This window comes from Rutilus rutilus (genome assembly GCF_951802725.1).
Source record: "Rutilus rutilus genome assembly, chromosome: 11".
Lineage (NCBI taxonomy): Eukaryota > Metazoa > Chordata > Actinopteri > Cypriniformes > Leuciscidae > Rutilus > Rutilus rutilus.
This window is the reverse complement of record NC_140216.1, coordinates 2,364,977-2,383,213: the sequence shown is the minus strand read 5'-3', so window position 1 is coordinate 2,383,213 and position 18,237 is coordinate 2,364,977. Positions and strand designations below refer to the sequence as shown.

General features: G+C 34.9%; 1 protein-coding gene across 3 annotated transcripts in view; it reads right to left on the bottom strand.

Moving 5' to 3' along the window:
- Nucleotides 1-2,395: 2,395 nt before the first annotated feature.
- The window catches only part of eif3hb (eukaryotic translation initiation factor 3, subunit H, b), a 76,930-nt gene continuing 61,088 nt past the window's right edge, over nt 2,396-18,237 (bottom strand). For all 3 annotated transcript variants that reach the window (XM_084423402.1, XM_084423401.1, XM_084423403.1), the window contains 3 exons: nt 9,512-9,632; nt 5,485-5,617; nt 2,396-2,732 (listed from right to left, as the gene is read on the bottom strand). In XM_084423402.1, coding sequence (XP_084279528.1) covers nt 2,635-2,732; nt 5,485-5,617; nt 9,512-9,632 — 352 coding nt within the window. In that variant the 3' untranslated portion in view covers nt 2,396-2,634. The remainder of the gene's footprint in view (nt 2,733-5,484; nt 5,618-9,511; nt 9,633-18,237) is intronic.

Here is an 18,237-nt window from a genome sequence, read left to right as displayed (position 1 = left end):
TGCATCTGGGATTTAATGGCACGCTGGAACACACCGCTCTTTGAAAGGCTGGGCACGTCGCTCGGTGTCAAAAGCTCATCGCTGCAATTACGACTGAAACCTCATCCATCAGAGCGGCTGGAGTTCAAGAGTTTTATTGTCATGGTTTATCTGCTTTAATCACCTGAAGTGAAGTGGAAATAAATGTAAAAATACATTCTGTGAAGGCTAATGACTAGCGGTTTAGCTTGTGGGCGGAAAACGTCTCGCAAACCCCAGCGTCGCTCTACAACTGGGAACAGTGGGTTGAAATTAATGTCCAAATCCAGACTCCTGGTGTAAACTGACAGGGTTATAACACCGTACTGTAATTATAACCGTTCCCATCCATATTCGGCTAAGAGAACACAATGGCCCGTACAAAAGGCCTGACTGATTTGATCCCGAAAATTGCTCCTTTCCCATTTAGCGTAATTAGAGTGTGATTTCTGACCGAATCATTTTAAATAAAAGAAACATCTGTCACCGTCTGGAAATAAGACTTCAAGCTCTGGTGAGACAACTTGTTCCTGTTCATAAAGTCGGAGTATCTGCAGGGTTTAGAAAATCAAATTTAAGGCTTTTAAGACCTTGAGCCGCAGACATAGAATAAATATCGTATGTATTCAGACTTCCAAAGTACATACTGTATTATCCAGTGTTGGTTTGTGCTATTGCAGTTTTCATGTAATATGAGCCCCGGTGTTTGTTTGTTTTGTTTTTGCACATTATGGGCCCTATTTTAACGATCTGAAACGCAAGTATCAAACGCGAAAAGCAAGTAACTTTGTGGGCGGATCTCGACGCAAATCTAAAATGTGTTGGTCTGAAGTAGCTTCATTACTCATAGGTGTGGTTTGGGCGTAACGTGAAATAAACCAATCAGAGCATCATCTCACATTCCCTTTAAGAGCAGGCGCGCTTGTTCCATGGCGGATTGCTATTATAACGGCGGATTTGCCAGGCGCACGCCAGGAGCGGTTCACAGCCGAGGAGACCGACGCTCTCGTCAGGGCCGTAAAACACAGAGAAGTGACATTGGGGATGGAGAAACACACCCATATACGTATAATAATTTGGGTAAATGTGTAAGCTAGATTTATGCCTATTTTTTCACATCTTCATGGACACCACAATGATTTCCCTCGTGTGGAATATTTTTCCTTGTAATAATATATGGTTTTCTAAAAATGAGAACTGCTGCGTCTGTGTAGATGAGAGAAGCAAAGTGTATGTGCGTTGTGCACACGCTACATTATGGCCAAGCATGCGCCCTTAAAATAGCATCTGAATAACGCGCCACTGACTTTAGACTAGGTTTTTCCTGGTCTGTGGAGGAATTGTTTTCTGAAACTGCAAAATAGCACCAGGGAACGTTTGCGCCGGAACACGCCTCCTCTTTTCGCTGAACCGCCCCCGGGAGCGCAAGTTCATTCCCTAATTTACCGACGTGCGTCTGTGGAGGGAAAAGTCCGCTGTGCGTCGGGTGCAAAATAGGAATGATACATGCGTCGTGTACAAAGTCAATTGCGCTGGGTGCAAGATAGGGCCATATATGTGTTGTTACAGACATGTGATGTACATTGTTGTGTAAGTGTTCAAGAAAATGCAATAAAAACAGTATTACAAAAAAAACATATATATATCGTATGTACGAGAAGGGCAAGGTAACATGCTGAATCACAAATGACTGTAAAAAAACATGATTTAAACTTGAAAAATATATAAAACTCACATGTTAGCCTTTAAACGAATCTTTCGAAGGAGCAACAGTGTCGTGTTTTGACTTTGAAACGCGCATCGCTCACATTTATTTCACTGAATCATCGCCTTATGAAGACAAATGTTAACAAATACAATATTTGATTTTAATAATGCGAAATTAACATGAACTAAGATGAATTAATGCGGTAGAAGTATTGTTCATTCTTAATTCATGAATGAAATTGTAAAGTGTTACCGACTTTTCTTAGAGTATTTACAGTAAACTTTTTACGGCCTTAAATTTGATAAAACTGAATTTGAGAGTTTTTAAAGGCCCTGAAAATTGAACAGAAATAGCGTAAAATAGTTTAAATACCCCTTGCAGAAAAGATGTTTATGATTTATTTTTAAAAAAGAGAAAAAAGAAAGTAAAAATGTTTTTGTAAAATATAATATTTATATTATATTACAAATATTTATTGCATGTATGGATGTGTGTGTACATATAAACTGTTTTTTCATAACTTTTTTTATATAATATAAAAAAATAAAGATAAGAAAATGTATTTATAAGATATTTATTCATACAAGCATCTCTTTATAGATATTTTGTAACATAGATCAATTCAACACTAGATCGAGAGCCACATAATGAGAACTTCAAGACACAAACTGGACACCATCCAATTTATTACCAAATTTCTTTTCACACATTATTGACAGATACATCGGTTCACAGTTTGGTCCGTGCTGAGACACATATCATGCTCTTTTACTGTACATGCTTAAATAAAATAACCTGACCTATTAAGCTCATACTTGGGTTTTGGTCTGGTAATGTGGAAAATAAAAACGTCAAACCAACTGAATGTATTAAAATGAGGAAAAGTACTGTAAAGGGAAGGGGCGAGTCTAAGAGCTCGGCCCTTGAAGAGCTTCAGCCATGAACAGCTTCCCCAGGTTCTGAGACGTGAACTCTTTAATGGTCTGGCAGTACGTGTTGATCTGACCTGAGTGAGAAGAAAAGAGGAATAAATCTTGAGGGAGTTGAAGAAGAAAGAGAAAGTGAGGCAGACTGGGCTGTTGTGAAGAGACTCCGTTAATGATATGCGACTGAACTCGACTGTGATTGGCTGAGGAGTTTAAAGACGAGACGCTCTCCTCATTTCATTCACGGCTCACGCAAACAAATACTCTTACGTGATGTCATCATCTCTTCTGATCTTCATGATAAATGTTTACAAGTCTTATTATTTTCAGTAACACTTTACAATAAGGTTTCAATAAGGAGTTAATGGTATTTCAACATTTACTAATACAGTACATTATTAAAATCAAATATTGTATTTGTTAACATTAGTTAATGCGCTGTGAACTAACATGAACTAACAATGAACAGCTGGACTTTTATTAACTAACATTAACAAAGATTAATAGATACTGTAACAAATTTATTGCTCATTGTTAGTTCATGTTAGTTAATACATTAACTAATGAACCTTATTGTAAAGTGTTACCCATACAATACAATGATAATAAATTAAAATAAAGTTAAATATACTTTTTCAAGTATTAATTCATTCAATTTCACATATATATCAATATATTGGTATATTATTTTTGTTACCTATAAATTTGTTGTTATATTATTATTATTGTTATATTTAATTTAAATATATATTTCAAATGATATTTAACACCATTATCACTGTACATATTATTACACAGATAATACATCTGTATATACTATACAATCAGTGAATTAAACTAATATTTTTTTATTTAAATACATTACATTATATTCAGTATTATATATATTCAATATTACAATATTGTATATACAATATTGTATTTAATAATATTAATATTTAATTATTTAATACTATCCATATTATGATTTACACATTATAATACAGGTAATAATACAGACAATAATAAATAAATTAAAATAAAATGACATGCATCACTTTTAAAATGCTCTTATTTGCACTGGTATTTGTGATTGGTGCCGTTACCTCAAATAATCACAATCAGATCAAGCGTCTCACTAGCTGCATCAAAAGTTGTGTTATTAACTCATGTTGCATAAAACATCCCAAAAAACAAAGGCTGAACATTGAGAATGGGAAACAGCAGAGCTCTAGAGTTACATAACATCTACATAAAGTCCAACACACACATCACTCTCTGATCTATAATATACTCCCTCCATTACAACTTACAAACAATTGCTTTAAATCAATCTCTGGCAAGGCCTCTGTAATGTTCCTCATAAATCACACCTCCTTCCATCTCAACTCCACAGGAGAGAGAAAAGGGACGAGTCCAAATCTTTTCAGATCCAAATGAGTTGAAATGTGGAGGAGAAGTTAACGCTGTGTTGGGACGTCTCGCATAATTTGGCAAATCATCCACTTTATGAACATTATATCCTTCAACTTAACCCTGTGAAGCCTGACATAGCAAAAAATAGTAAGGAATATATATATATATATATAAAAAAAAAAAAAAATTTAAGGTACAGTTTATTGAACCTTTAGGCAAAAAGTGTTTTTTGTCAAGTATCATATTTAATATAATATATCAGGCTTTTATAGCTCATATGATACATTGAGAATATGGAGCTCAAACTCAAGGAGAAATAAAACGCCTCTATTTTACCCAGAAGTCAAACTGAGCAAAAAGATGCAATTTAATGCAAATGCTGATATTTATAGAGCCCAAAAAAGTAAAAGTAAATTCTGAGTGCTTGTAATGTAAATCAATGAGTGTGTATTCTCATAATGCGATTATAATGGGATTTTGGCAATATTGCGATTAAACTCTCTCATGTTAGCGCAATACTTCTATCAAACTACACTCATGATCGTAGTAGCCTTAATTGCAGTAAACGTACGCCGATTTTAATCACGATAAACAGGCGATTAATCACCTTAATTATTACCGCCCTGTCCAAAGTGCGCATGTTCTCGGATGTTCTCAGATGAACTCTTGTGTTGAACATTATGAATGAACTCAGAGACGTTATTCTCAAGTTACAGCAGCATTGAGATGTTCATCACAGCGCTGAATAACCTTCCAATGCAAATGTGTTTTGCATTTGATGCAAGTATATTAAAAGTAACAGAGGCCAGTAACATGCCTACTGTATCAGAGCTCATCATTTGTATAATGGCGGTAAAAAGTATCACACTGAAATAACATCACAACATCTATTTCCATCAAGAGGTGCATCAATATTTGGTCACGATCTGAGGTCAAGATGCACTCATTTTGGAATATGGCCATGATGTGTCATTTTTTTAAATTGAGATGTAGACATGGTATGAAAGCTGAATAAATAATCTTTCCATTGATGTGTGGTTTGTTAGGATATGACAATATTTGGCTGAGATACAACTATTGAAAATCTGGAATCTGAGGGTGCAAAAAAATCGAAACATTGAGAAAATCTCCTTTAAAGTTGTTCATTTATGTTGGCGATTGTGCTGCATTCACTCACAGAAATACATGTTTTATATATTTACGGTAGGAAATTTACAAAATATCTTCATGGAACATCATCTTTACTTAATATCCTCATGATTTTTGGCATCAAAGAAAAATCAATAATTTTGACCCATACAATGTATTGTTGGATATTGCCACAAATAAACCAGTGCGACTCGTGACTGGTGACGTGATCCAGGGTCACATATATACGTTATTTTTTATTAGATATATATATAAATATAAGTATGAGTTTCAGGAAGGATCACATACTGGCGATGAGCAGCGTGTCCATGCGTGGAGGAGGCTGAGGAGGCTTGAACATCTTGCTCAGATCTTCCTCTGGAAGAGAAGGTTCTCCTCGACTCTGTCTCTGTGTGTTCTCCTGCTGGCGTCTCTGAACGTACTGAGGGATGAAGAAGAGCAAACCGTTATTCTCAACTTTAACCTGAGGGGGAACCTTTAAAGGGGTCATCGGATGCCCATTTTCCACAAGTTGGTGTGATTCTTTAGGGTCTTCATGTAAAGTTTGTAAGATACTTTGGTTAAAATTCCTCAATGGTTGTGTAAAACAACACGCTTTTTACCTCCTCAAAAACAGCTCTGTTCACAGCGACCCGTTTCGGTGCATGTCTCTTTAAATGATAATGATGTGCATGTCTCTTTAAATGATAATGAGGTCCATGTCTCTTTAAATGATAATGAGGGATCTCTTCCATGGGGGGTGTCGACACAAGACACTAAAGTGATGCCTTTGCAGACAGTATACAAATGGCTGAGGGCGGGAATATGCTAATACGGGGAATATGCTAATCAAGGGGAATATGCTAATACAGGGAATATGCTAATACGGGACAGTCTGTCAGTGGTCGTGGGCGGAGCATGAGCAATATGACATCATAGTGTTCAGAAAATCCAAACGGTTTGATTATTGAGAGTGTTTAGACTTTTTGAGGATTAAAAAAAAAGAGTGAATGGATTTTTTTCATTGTGTTGTGGTTGTGTCCACACACTGCAAAGACACATTATATGCAAACACCACGTAAAAGTGAATTTTGCATCCGATGACCCCTTTAAAGACGGCCATGACAGATTGAAAAGCAGCTGAGTAGTGGGAATTAGATCCGATTAAAGAAATGAGTAAATAAAGAGAGAATCGCTGTGTCACTGCGGTATCAGAGGAGTTTGAGAGGTCGCGTGTGCTTCAATCAATCATGAAGTTCAGGGCATCAGAGCAAGGCCATTACCGTCTCGTCTCTCTCGTCCCGTACAGACCTTGATGCACCGCCACTCAATAAATCTCTTCTTTATAGAGTCAGTCGGGCCGCTTCTGAACGATGCTCAAAACCCAGACACTCTCGCTTAAACAGGACAATTTGCAGCCCTTGTTTTGGAAAATGAACAAAAACTGTGAACCTCATACTTCACACTACAAGTCTAAAGATTATATTTAAATTAGGGATGCACCGATATTAAAATTTTAGCCGATACCGATAACCGATAATTTTAAAAAAAAGCCGTTAACCGATATATTGGCCGATAAATCCAAATCCAAATTTTTGTATAATTTTTGAGAGACAAAAACAAAAGTCTCACCATTAAAAGCCACGTCCCAAACACACTATTATAATGTTCTCATTATCACTTTATGAAGTTTATATGACAGACTTGCATGTTGCACTTTACTGTATTTTCCTTTTTTCCAGTCATATTTCAATCATGTTGAACAGTGCGCATCTGAAGTGTCTCAGCTGAAGGAAATACTACATTATTTATCAGCTTTAATATATCGACCAAATTTTCTTATCGGGCCGATAACGATAACATTAAAAATGAACATATATAGGCCGATACCGATATATCGTGCATCCCTACTTTAAATATATTAGAAATCATATTACTTTGTGTAGAGAATATGGAAACTATTTTTAGGACCATTCAAAGATTCAATTGTTTATTTTGTTAATTCAAATCAGCTTAATTTATGTACTTTACAAAGTTACAACTTAAATACAAGTTTGGGGTCAGACAGATTTTTCATTTTTTATTTAAATAAATGACTTTTATTCAGCAAGGATGCGTTAAATTGATGACAGTAAGACATTTATGATGTTATAAAAGTTTATATTTCAAATAAATGCTGTTCTTTTGAACTTTGCATTCAAAGAGCACTGAAAAAAAATCAGTTTTCACATGAATATAAGGCAGCACAACTGTTGTCAACAGAGATAATATTAAGAAGAAGAAAAGTTACTGCAGCACCAAATGAGCAGATTAAAAATGATTTTTTTTAAAGATTTTAAATATTTATTAAATTTGTATAAAATGAATTTATTTTGTATTTATTTATTCATTTGTATTCATTCATTGGGGTGAATGGAGGGGAAATGCGTTTAATATCACAATAAAAATAATAATAATAATAATATATAATAATAATAATAATAATAATAATAATAATATTATATATATATATAATTTATTTTGGTGTGTGTGTGTATATATATATATATATATATATATATATATATATATATATATATAATTTCCTATTCTTGTCTTTTGGGGTGAAATATGATCCAGATATTTCTTGACAGTTAGAAACTCCCATTACATTGTCTATACTGTGCATTAACAAATAAACACTGATTTAAGAGTAAAATCTTTAATTGCTAAAACTGCCAACGAGCCTCCAAAGTGCAACCCTGTGTTTTCGTAACAAAGCTTTGATTATAGCCTCAGAGATAATTCCTGGGTTTCAAGTTGCACAGTTTCATCAATTACGACTGTGATATAATTATATCTTTCAGAGTCTAACATCAAGAGTGAAACATCAAGCCTCATCAGCCGCTCGTTCAGCGTAAGCCCCTTATTGTGATCTTTGTGGTGACAACCTGTTTTCCCAGCAGCAGACGTCACGCTAGCAAGGCTACCATTAAAGTAACTAGCGTTTACATGCTTATGATAGCTCTCATCCAACCAGAACATCAAAGCATTTAAAAGTGTGTGTGTGTCAGCGTCACATGTCTCCGTTCCCCTTTCTTTAGCCTGTTTCTAGGTGAAAATCCCATTACTTAAAAGCATGGATATTATTGGTTATTAAAAATAAAACTATTTAAGTCCTCATTTACTCACCCTGGTGTTGTTCTAATGCCGAACGCCATTTTTTGGACCACAAAAGGAGAATTTTTACAACAATATTGATATAATGGCAGTGAATAGCGATCAACATCAAGCTTTAAAAGCAAAAGTATTACAGAATGATCCCATGTGACACGAGTTGCATATTTCAAGTGTTCTGGGTGTATACAATAGGGTTTGGTAAAAAAAAATAAAAAAATTAACCGGAATGAATGTGTTATTTAACATAAATCCTGAGCTTGTCCGAGGTCTTCTGTGCTCGACCGCGCGTTCATGAGACTCAGTGTCGCAGTTCACTCCGACTCGACCAGAAACAAAATACAATCCATGAACCTTCTTCTCTGAGGTGAACATCTCTGTTGTGTTCGTCGAATCAAGAAGTTATCGAGTTCAATAATCTGTGATTCTGACAACCAGAGTTCCAGTCCAGAGATATTCAACTCAGTGAAGAAAGAGCGCGGACACGTTCTAGGCGTTGTGTTTCATGTCACGTTTTTATCGATCTTGATTTCTCGCAGCTTGTGTGTTTTTCTGGAGTGAACTGCGACACAAAGAGTCTCATGAATGTGAGGATTTTCATTAAATAATACATTTAATTCCAGTTTGTTTTTCAGCAAACCCTATCGTATCCACCCAGAACACTTGGAATATATGACTCGTGTCGCATGAGATCATTTTCTGAAACTTGTGTGTCTTTTTTAAGCAGGACATTTGGTAACACTTTATTTTACAGTGTCCTTGTTACATATGTTACATGTACTTACCATAGTAATAACAGTAAATGATGCATAATTACATGCAACTAACCCTCAACCAAATCCTAATCCTACCCTAACCCTATAGTAAGTACATGTAGTTGCTTAATATTACTCTAATTACACTGTAACAATGAAAAAGAAAGAAGGGCATTAGAACAACACCAGGGTGAGTAAATTATGACTTATTTTCATTAGAAATTAGAAAAGTTTTAAGTTGAATCACTAAAATGATTAATCGGAAATAAATAAAAACGAACTAAAACAGAAATAAATACCTAAATCTAAAAGCAATATTAAGTAAAACTAATTCAAAAGATGAATAAAACCAAGATAAAACGTAAAATCACACCGCTCGGAAGCACTAGCACACTTGTCTGATTTGAGGCATCATGGGAAGTCACCTGGTGTTTCTGCTGCTGCTGTTTGCTCAGACTCCTGCAGTGGTTGTTGTACTTGATGATGTCCTGACTCATGTCGTCCACGCGGTCCATCAGCATCTGCAGGCTCTTCTCCAGATGAGAACTGCAGAGGAACAACCAGGTGAAGAATGGAGTGCATGTTATTTAGTGAACACACACAGATTGTTTTATGGGTAACACGCTATGGAGAAACTTACGTTCACAGGTCATCCATTAAATGACCTTTATATTATTGCCTGATTTGTTTTAGCAAACACCCTAAAAGTTTGATGTGTAATAATAATAATAATAAACATTTATTTATATAGCACTTTTCATACATGGAATGCAACGCAAAGTGCTTAATGACATTACCAATAAATAAATAAATAAATAAATAAACAGGAAAAAAATCAAAGCCACAATGACATTTTTTTGTTTTAGAATTAGATGTTTTTTTTTTTTTTTGAATTCTAAAATGTTTATGTTTTAGAATTAAATTTTTATGGTTGCATTTATTTTATTAATACACTTCATCAAAAATAACTCCTTTGTATTTTAATATATATTTAATTTTCTTAATTTTCTATTAATATATATATATATATATATATATACTGTATAAACATACAATATTTATATATATAAAGAACCCTGTAGAAAAACCCTGTCATTTTTTTTTAAATATACATATGTAATTTATTAGTGTGATTCCAATCTTACGGTAGTGTATCTAAATATCCTTAAAACATGATGAATTTATTTCTATTTCCCCCCTTGTTTTAAGCACAAAACTCACAAAATTTTGTTTGGAAAAATGAGGCAGATAAAAGTCAGATCTTATACAATGTTGCTAAAAAAATTATTTTGTTTTGAATAACATTTCACCTGAAAACAATACAAAAATACTGATTGGGAAAATGAATAATTTCAGCATTTCTATGGTAATAATATTGCTTATTCAAAGCTCATTTAATATTGTTTATCCGCTCAAAGCACATTTGTTAATGAAAACTCAATATGCTCGAATTCACGAATAAATGATCAGAAATGTAAAACTCTTCCAGTATCTCGGCAACACCATAAAGATCTAAATCTTACGGGAGCGTCACATGATCAAAGCACATCTTAACCATCAACAGAGTAACACAGAATTAAAATAAAGCTGATAGCATGGATTCATCATTAATAATTCATCCACTTCCGCATACATAAAAAACATTTGCATGTATCAAGTGATATGCAAAACGGATCCCACTGTATCTGTAGAATGAGATTCATATTTTATAGCAGGACAGCAGCCCATAGGACCAACAAAAGTGGTCCTTCCAAAGTGGTTTATCTGATTCGGTAAACCCAATTAACAACGAATTAGCCTCTCCAGCATGTTCCATTAATCATGTGGAAAAACGCTCCGGATGCGTGGAAGTGACATCCCGCGGGTACAGACAAACCAGGAGCGGCTCTTCATCATGCATGAACATGTACATACACACATGACTGATGTGAACAAGTCCATGTGAAATCTCTCCATGGAGAAAACCAGATTAGTCTTTAGGGACTCGCTAGCTGGTTTGCAAAAAGTGGCAGAAAAGACATTTATAATGTCTGTTTTCAACATTGATAATAATCATAAATGTTTCTTGAGCATCAAATCATCATATTAGAATGATTTCTGAAGGATCATGTGACACTGAAGACTGGAGTAATGATGCTGAACATTCAGCTTTGATCATTGTTTTAAATTGTAATATATCTATAGTTATAAAGTTATATTATTAAAGTTACCGATTAACTTTAGAGAGCATTAGATAACAGCAAAAATAAAAAAAATGTAAATGTAAAAAGAGGGCAAATGAGAACGTATTAAATATCTGACCGTTTTGGCTCATTTGAATCAGACTTGTGAACTCAGTGAATCATTGACTGAAGAATCAGATCATTTGAATCAGACTTGTGAACTCAGTGAATCATTGACTGAAGAATCAGATCATTTGAATCAGACTTGTGAACTCAGTGAATCATTGACTGAAGAATCGGATCATTTGACTCAGACTTGTGAATTCAGTGAATCATTGACTGAAGAATCAGATCATTTGAATCAGACTTGTGAACTCAGTGAATCATTGACTGAAGAATCAGATAATTTGACTCAGACTTGTGAATTCAGTGAATCATTGACTGAAGAATCGGATCATTTGAATCAGACTTGTGAACTCAGTGAATCACTGACTGAAGAATCGGATCATTTGAATCAAACTTGTGAACTCAGTGAATCACTGACTGAAGAATCGGATCATTTGAATCAGTGAGTTGATGACTCGACTTTCTTCAGCTCAAAACAATGTGGAACGACATGAAATGTAGTGGAGTAAAAGTATAAGTTTTTCACTCTTAAAAAATTTACAAATACTTGTTACCGACCACCACTGGTATTGACCTATATATTAATATGCTCTTTGTGGCTTATTGCTTTAGTAAACACAGATCTATTCAACAAATAAATGCCAAAATGAGTCAGTGAACAGGTAACGGGACAGAAAGCAAACTGTCTGAATGTTAAAATAAAATGTTGTACAAAAGCTGGACTCTTCTCCTCAGCAAACTGAGAACAGAACAAGACCCAGAGTTTGAGGAACAGTAATTCACATCAGAGATGATGATGACCGTAAAAGACGGCTTCATACCTTCAGGGAATCTGCTCACTGTATATTCAGAGAGAAGAACGTGCTGTAAACCACATCATAACTGGACTTTGAACAGTAAAGAAATAAATAAAAATCACATACAGAGATTGTTTCCCTTTAACTGCTCCTACAGGACGAGCTCTGGAGTCTGCTGGCTCTGCGAGTCTGGCAACAAAGCAAGCTTGTGGAGAATGAGAGAAAGAAAAGAGAAGTGTGTGTGTGTGTGTGTGTGAGTGAGTGTGTGTGTTTGAGTGAGTGTGAGTAAGTGAGTGTGTGTGTGTGCGAGTGAGTGTGTGTGTGTGTGTGTGTGTGTGTGTGTATGTGAGAGAGTGAGTGAGTGAGAGTGTGTGTGTGAGTCAGTGAGAATGTGTGTGTGTGTGTGTGTAAGTGAGTGTGAGTAAGTGAGTGTGTGTGTGTGTGTGTGTGTGTGTGTGTGTGTGTGTGTGTGTGTGTGTGTGTGTGTGAGAGAGTGAGTGAGTGAGTGAGTGAGTGTGAGTGAGTGAGTGTGTGTGTGTGTGTGTGTGTGTGTGAGTGAGTGAGTGAGTGAATGAGTGTGTGAGAGAATGAGTGAGTGTGTGTGTGTTTGTGTGAAAGAGATTGTGTGTGTGTGTATGTGTGTGAGTGAGTGTGAGTGCCTCTCTCTCTGTGTGTGTGTGCGTGCATGTCTCTCTCTTTGTGTGTGTGTGTGTATGTGTGTTTGTGTGAGTGAGAGTGTGTGTGTGTGTGTGTGTGTGTGTGTGTGTGTGTGTGAGTGCGTGCGTGCATCTCTTTCTGTGTGTGTGTCTGTCTGTGTGTGTGTGTGCGTGCATGTCTCTCTCTTTGTGTGTGTGTGTGTTTGTGTGAGTGAGAGTGAGAGTGAGTGTGTGTGTGAGTGCGAGAGTGTGTGTGTGTGCGTCTCTCTCTGTGTGTGTGTGAGTGTGTGTGTGTAGAGAAGATCCACAGAGCTCATCGGACTCTGAATAATGAGGTGCATGGTAAAAGATGGAGGTCATACAGGGATTCTTGCCCTCATTCATCAGAGCTGGCGTTCCTCCACAGAAACACTCTTCAGAAACATTAAAAACTGCTTCCAGGGCCACACACACACACACACACACACACACACACACACACTGTATATACCCACATACAACACACTCCTACTGTATGCATTCATAACCAAAGGCGCAACAAAAATATAGGTTCACTTGCACACATGCATCATTTCTTCTTTCAGGTCATATTGTATTTTAAAAATATTTTTATTTCACCAACTATTGCTTGATCTCATACATTTTTTGTAGGAAAAAATGTAAATATGCAATGAATTAATAAATATATACAACATTAACAATGATTGCATTTTTATTTATTACAGCAATAATTATAATAACAATAATTATAGTTGTGTTTTAACAATAATTACTACTTATAATTTTTATCACAGCAATAATAACAATTGTAATTATTATATTAATAATAAACAATAGCAGTTAAGTTCACCTTGCTATCTACTGTAAGAACATACCATAAACTGCAGTTGTTTTGTGACTTATTGTGATTATTTATATAAAAATTCACATTTTAAATTTTTAGTTTTCACGTTAATTTTTGTTTAATTTTTTGTAATTCAGTTTCGTGCTTTAGTTTTTTGTTTGTTTTTTAAATATTGCCATTTAGATTATAAATCTATATATATTTCAGTTTTAGTTATTTATTTCCTGGTAATAATTTTAGTGCTTCAACTTAAAACTTATTTCAGTTTATTGCCAGGGCAAAATTTGTCATTTTAGATTCAACTAATATTTATATTTTATTTCATTTCAGCTTTATTCCAAATAAACAAATTGTTTTAATAGTTTTAGTTGACTATAATAACCCTATGTGTAACAAACTAACCATGGACCATAACGTTCAGTAATTTAATAATCATAATACAAATTCTATATGAATCATTTCTTTACCTTCAAGGGATGTCTGCGACATGAAATTTGTCAGATTTATTTTAATGTTGTCCCTAATTTACCCACAAACTCAGTAAAACACACACACACACACACACACACACACACACACTCACTATCTGCATCTCCTGACTTTCATTAGCATATTTAATAACATTTCACCATTTCTGTTTCTCGCTCGGTCTGAAACAAACACAAACAAAGCAAAACAAAACTCTGCTGATCTAAAATGGGCTTCATGAATAAACCGCCGGTCTCAAATGATTCAGTGAATATTAGCATCCCTCAAAAACAGTTGGAGTTTGTTTATCTTCTGTTTGATCATGACGGAAAGCGGAGGCTGTGAGTGAGGAACGTCACGAGCCTGTAAATGTGGACCGCAAATGTGAAATGTGACTCATTAAAATCACACCGTCCTATTTCTGCACACTATTGACGGAAGGTTTGGGTCGTCTGGAGTCATCGCGACAGCATAACACAACACACACTGGCCAAAACACACACTGAGCGAGCAGAAGTCAGTCTGAACATGTGACAGCAACGTGTCACTGAACACCAGAGCGACCGATGATCCACCATTACAGAACCATTACAACAGAGCAACAGATTTCAGAGAGACGGAGTTGCACACTTTGTCCAGATGTGACGATGACGTGAAGAGTTATTGTCTGTCCGCACCAAGACCGTTTATCCTGACAAGACAAGACGAGCAATTCAGTAAATCAAAATAAGTTCAAGCTAAATTAAATGAAAATTATGTAACCCTGTCTATAATATACCCTGTTTGTCTGTTTTATCGATGTAAACCAATAACTGTAAAGCGTCTTTGAGTGTCTAGAAAAGCGCTATAAAAAATAAATGTATTATTATTATTATTATTAAACTAAATAAAAACTAAACTAAATAAAAATTAATTAAATAAAAATAAAATAAATTTTTAAATTAAAATACATTAAAACAATTTTTTTTTTTTTTTTTTAAATTACATGAAAATAAATAAAAATTAAGTTAAATTTAAATAAAAAATGGAAAAAAAATATTTAATTTAATTAAAACTAAATAAAATAAAAATAAAAATAAAAATTTAAATAAAAATAAAATAAAATGTAAAAATACATTAAATTAAAATACATTCAAACAAAGTTACATTTAAATAAAATAAAATTTAAAAATACATTAAAATAAAAAAATACATTAAATTAAAATAAATTAAAACTAAGTTAAATTAAAATAAGAAAAAAATTGAAAAAATATATTTAATTTAATTAAAACTAAATAAAATAAAAATAATTAAAAAAAATATAAAAAAAAAAATATATATATATATATATATATATATAATACAATAAAAAGAAATAAAAAGAAACAAAACAAAAAACACAATAAAATAAAATAAAAAAATCGGGTGGAAACCTCATATCTCCAAAACCACTATTTTCTGTAAATGGGGAAAAAACCTTGTATTTTTAAGCACTGTGATGTCAAAGTTGATATTGTAACTTTATATATCTGATGATCAGACACTTGAATGTGTCATTACATTATTAACATTTGACCGCAAAATCAAGTTTTTTGATCAATGAAATGTGTCGTTTGTGACTCGTGAAGCTACTTTCCCCTTTCACTGTATTTGCATGCATGGAAAAATGCAACTAACATATTACTCGGAATATCTCGTTGTGTGTCACAGGAGAAAACAAGTCACATGGGTAAATAGAGACCAAGTGACTAACAAAATAAGCTGGTTAGCACAACGACACAAGCATAAAAGAAAGAGAAGGCTTGTATCGCTCCCGGCTTTCTGGCTTCACGTCTGGTTAGGATGAACACTCACAGAAACAAGAGCGAGAGCGTTACTGGAGTCAACCAGAGCGACGACTGCTCGGATTTATGCGGAGGAAGCTCGCTCTCATTCCTGGACAATTAAAGCGAGGCTTAAGGCCAAACAGATTCAGATCATTGAGGAGAGTAAATGAAGTCCAGCAAAGCACTCTGGGATAGCGGATCATGGAGTTTAGTGGTTCTGGGAGCCACATTCAGCACAGATGAAGTCTAACACCACTGCATTGACAGCCGTGATGGATTCGACACGACCCAAGGGGGATGATTTTATTTTCAGCTTTGTGTAGCAGCAAAGATATATAACAGTCTAAATCACTGTGGTAACTAAAGACATTCCCCCGTTACACACACAAACACACACACTGCCGGGGTGCCAAGAACACGAGAAGAAGGTAGAGGAGAAAATAATAAAAGTGTTGAGCTCAGACTTACAGATTCTCACACACCCTCCTCAAATCTGCGCCAAAACACTGTAAAACTCATAATTCTTTTTTTATTCAGCTAAAAAGAAAAAAAAAAGTGCACTTTGATTTCACCCCCCAGAAGAGAGGGGGGTGGGGGGGTGGGGGGGAGAGATAGAGAGAAAGGGGGGAGGGGGGGGAGAGAGAGAGAGAGAGAGAGAGAGAGAGAGAGAGAGAGAGAGAGAGAGAGAGAGAGAGAGAGAAGAAAGAGAGGTATTGTGTTAGTGAGACTGCAGTGGTTCAGTGTTTGCTTTGGTTTCTATGGAAACGCCAGACTGAGAAGAGAGATAACTTAAACAGATGTGGAGAACCCGACCCGGAGGGAGGGAGAGAAAGACCGAAAAAGAAATCAGGAAAAATAACGAAACAGAAAAGCCACAGATAAATCCGCCTTGTCTGAGAGAGTTTCTGGTATTCTGGTGTTTAAAGAGAGCAAATCATGTCCAGAGAAAGAGAGAGAGACACCATGCGACAGACAGACGAGAGATTAAAAGAAAAGAAGAAAAAAAAAACTGAAGAAAGAATCGTAAGAAATTCTTCTGGTTTACTGATTAAACGGAAAGAAAAAAGATCTGAGGATATAAACATATAAAGGCATGAGGGTTGTTGACTGTGACAGCAGATAAGAACAATAAAGACTAGACTAGACTAGACTAGACTAGACTAGACTAGACTAGACTAGACTAGACTAGACTAGACTAGACTAGACTAGACTAGACTAGACTAGACTAGACTAGACTAGACTAGACTAGACTAGACTAGACTAGACCAGACCAGACCAGACCAGACCAGACCAGACCAGACCAGACCAGACCATAACATATAACATATAACATAACATATAACATAACATAACATATAACATAACATAAAACAAAACTAAACAAAATAAAATAAAAACAAATTAAATAAATTAAATTAAATAAATTAAAATAAATTAAAAATAATACAATAATAATAATAATAATAATAAAAAAAAATAATAATAATAAAAAAATCATAATAATAATTAGGTCTTTATATCTTTCTTTATATTAAATTAAGCTGTATCATCTAAAATACACTCTTTCCCTTATAAGTAACATTCATACTGTACACTTTAATCTAACAACCTGAATGCTAAAAAAAGCATGCATGTTGATGTTATTTGTCATCTGTGTGAACGCGCCTCTGGTAATTATGAATGTATTATATCTGGTCCTCAGCAGGACGGCGAAAGTTCCTCCTTTCATCTGCAAAAACCCAAATCTGGCAGGCCGAATTAAAAGAGACAAATTAAAAAGATAAAATTCCCTTTCTAGTCATCTGAGAGAGACCTTCACACCCGTCTCGGACCTTCGACAACTCAAAAAGCAGCGGTAAAAATGAATGTTTCCGTCCCAAACACCATCATCTCAGTCATAGATGCTCCGAAAATAATGAATGGATTAAACCGATAATTGGAAACTTCCCCACGGATCTTACGAGCTGCGCGTGGCGAGTGAATTCAAATGAAGAAAGAAATGAGAGTGGAAAAGAAATGAAATAATAAAAGTGTGTGAAATATTGATAGCGTCTGATGTATCGTCTCATCTGCGAGATCACTGATGACAAACAGGGGAATTGAGGAAGAAAATTGACCAGCACAATGATTTATAGAGAACGATCATTCATAAGGGCTCCTCTTCAAAGCCCTCATATATTAATAATATCTATTTCTCAATGTTGTGTTTTACTATTTCACACAGAAAAGAGCAAAACAGAATGAAACAAGCATTACTAAAAATTACATTCCAATCCGTACAGAATCAGTGCAG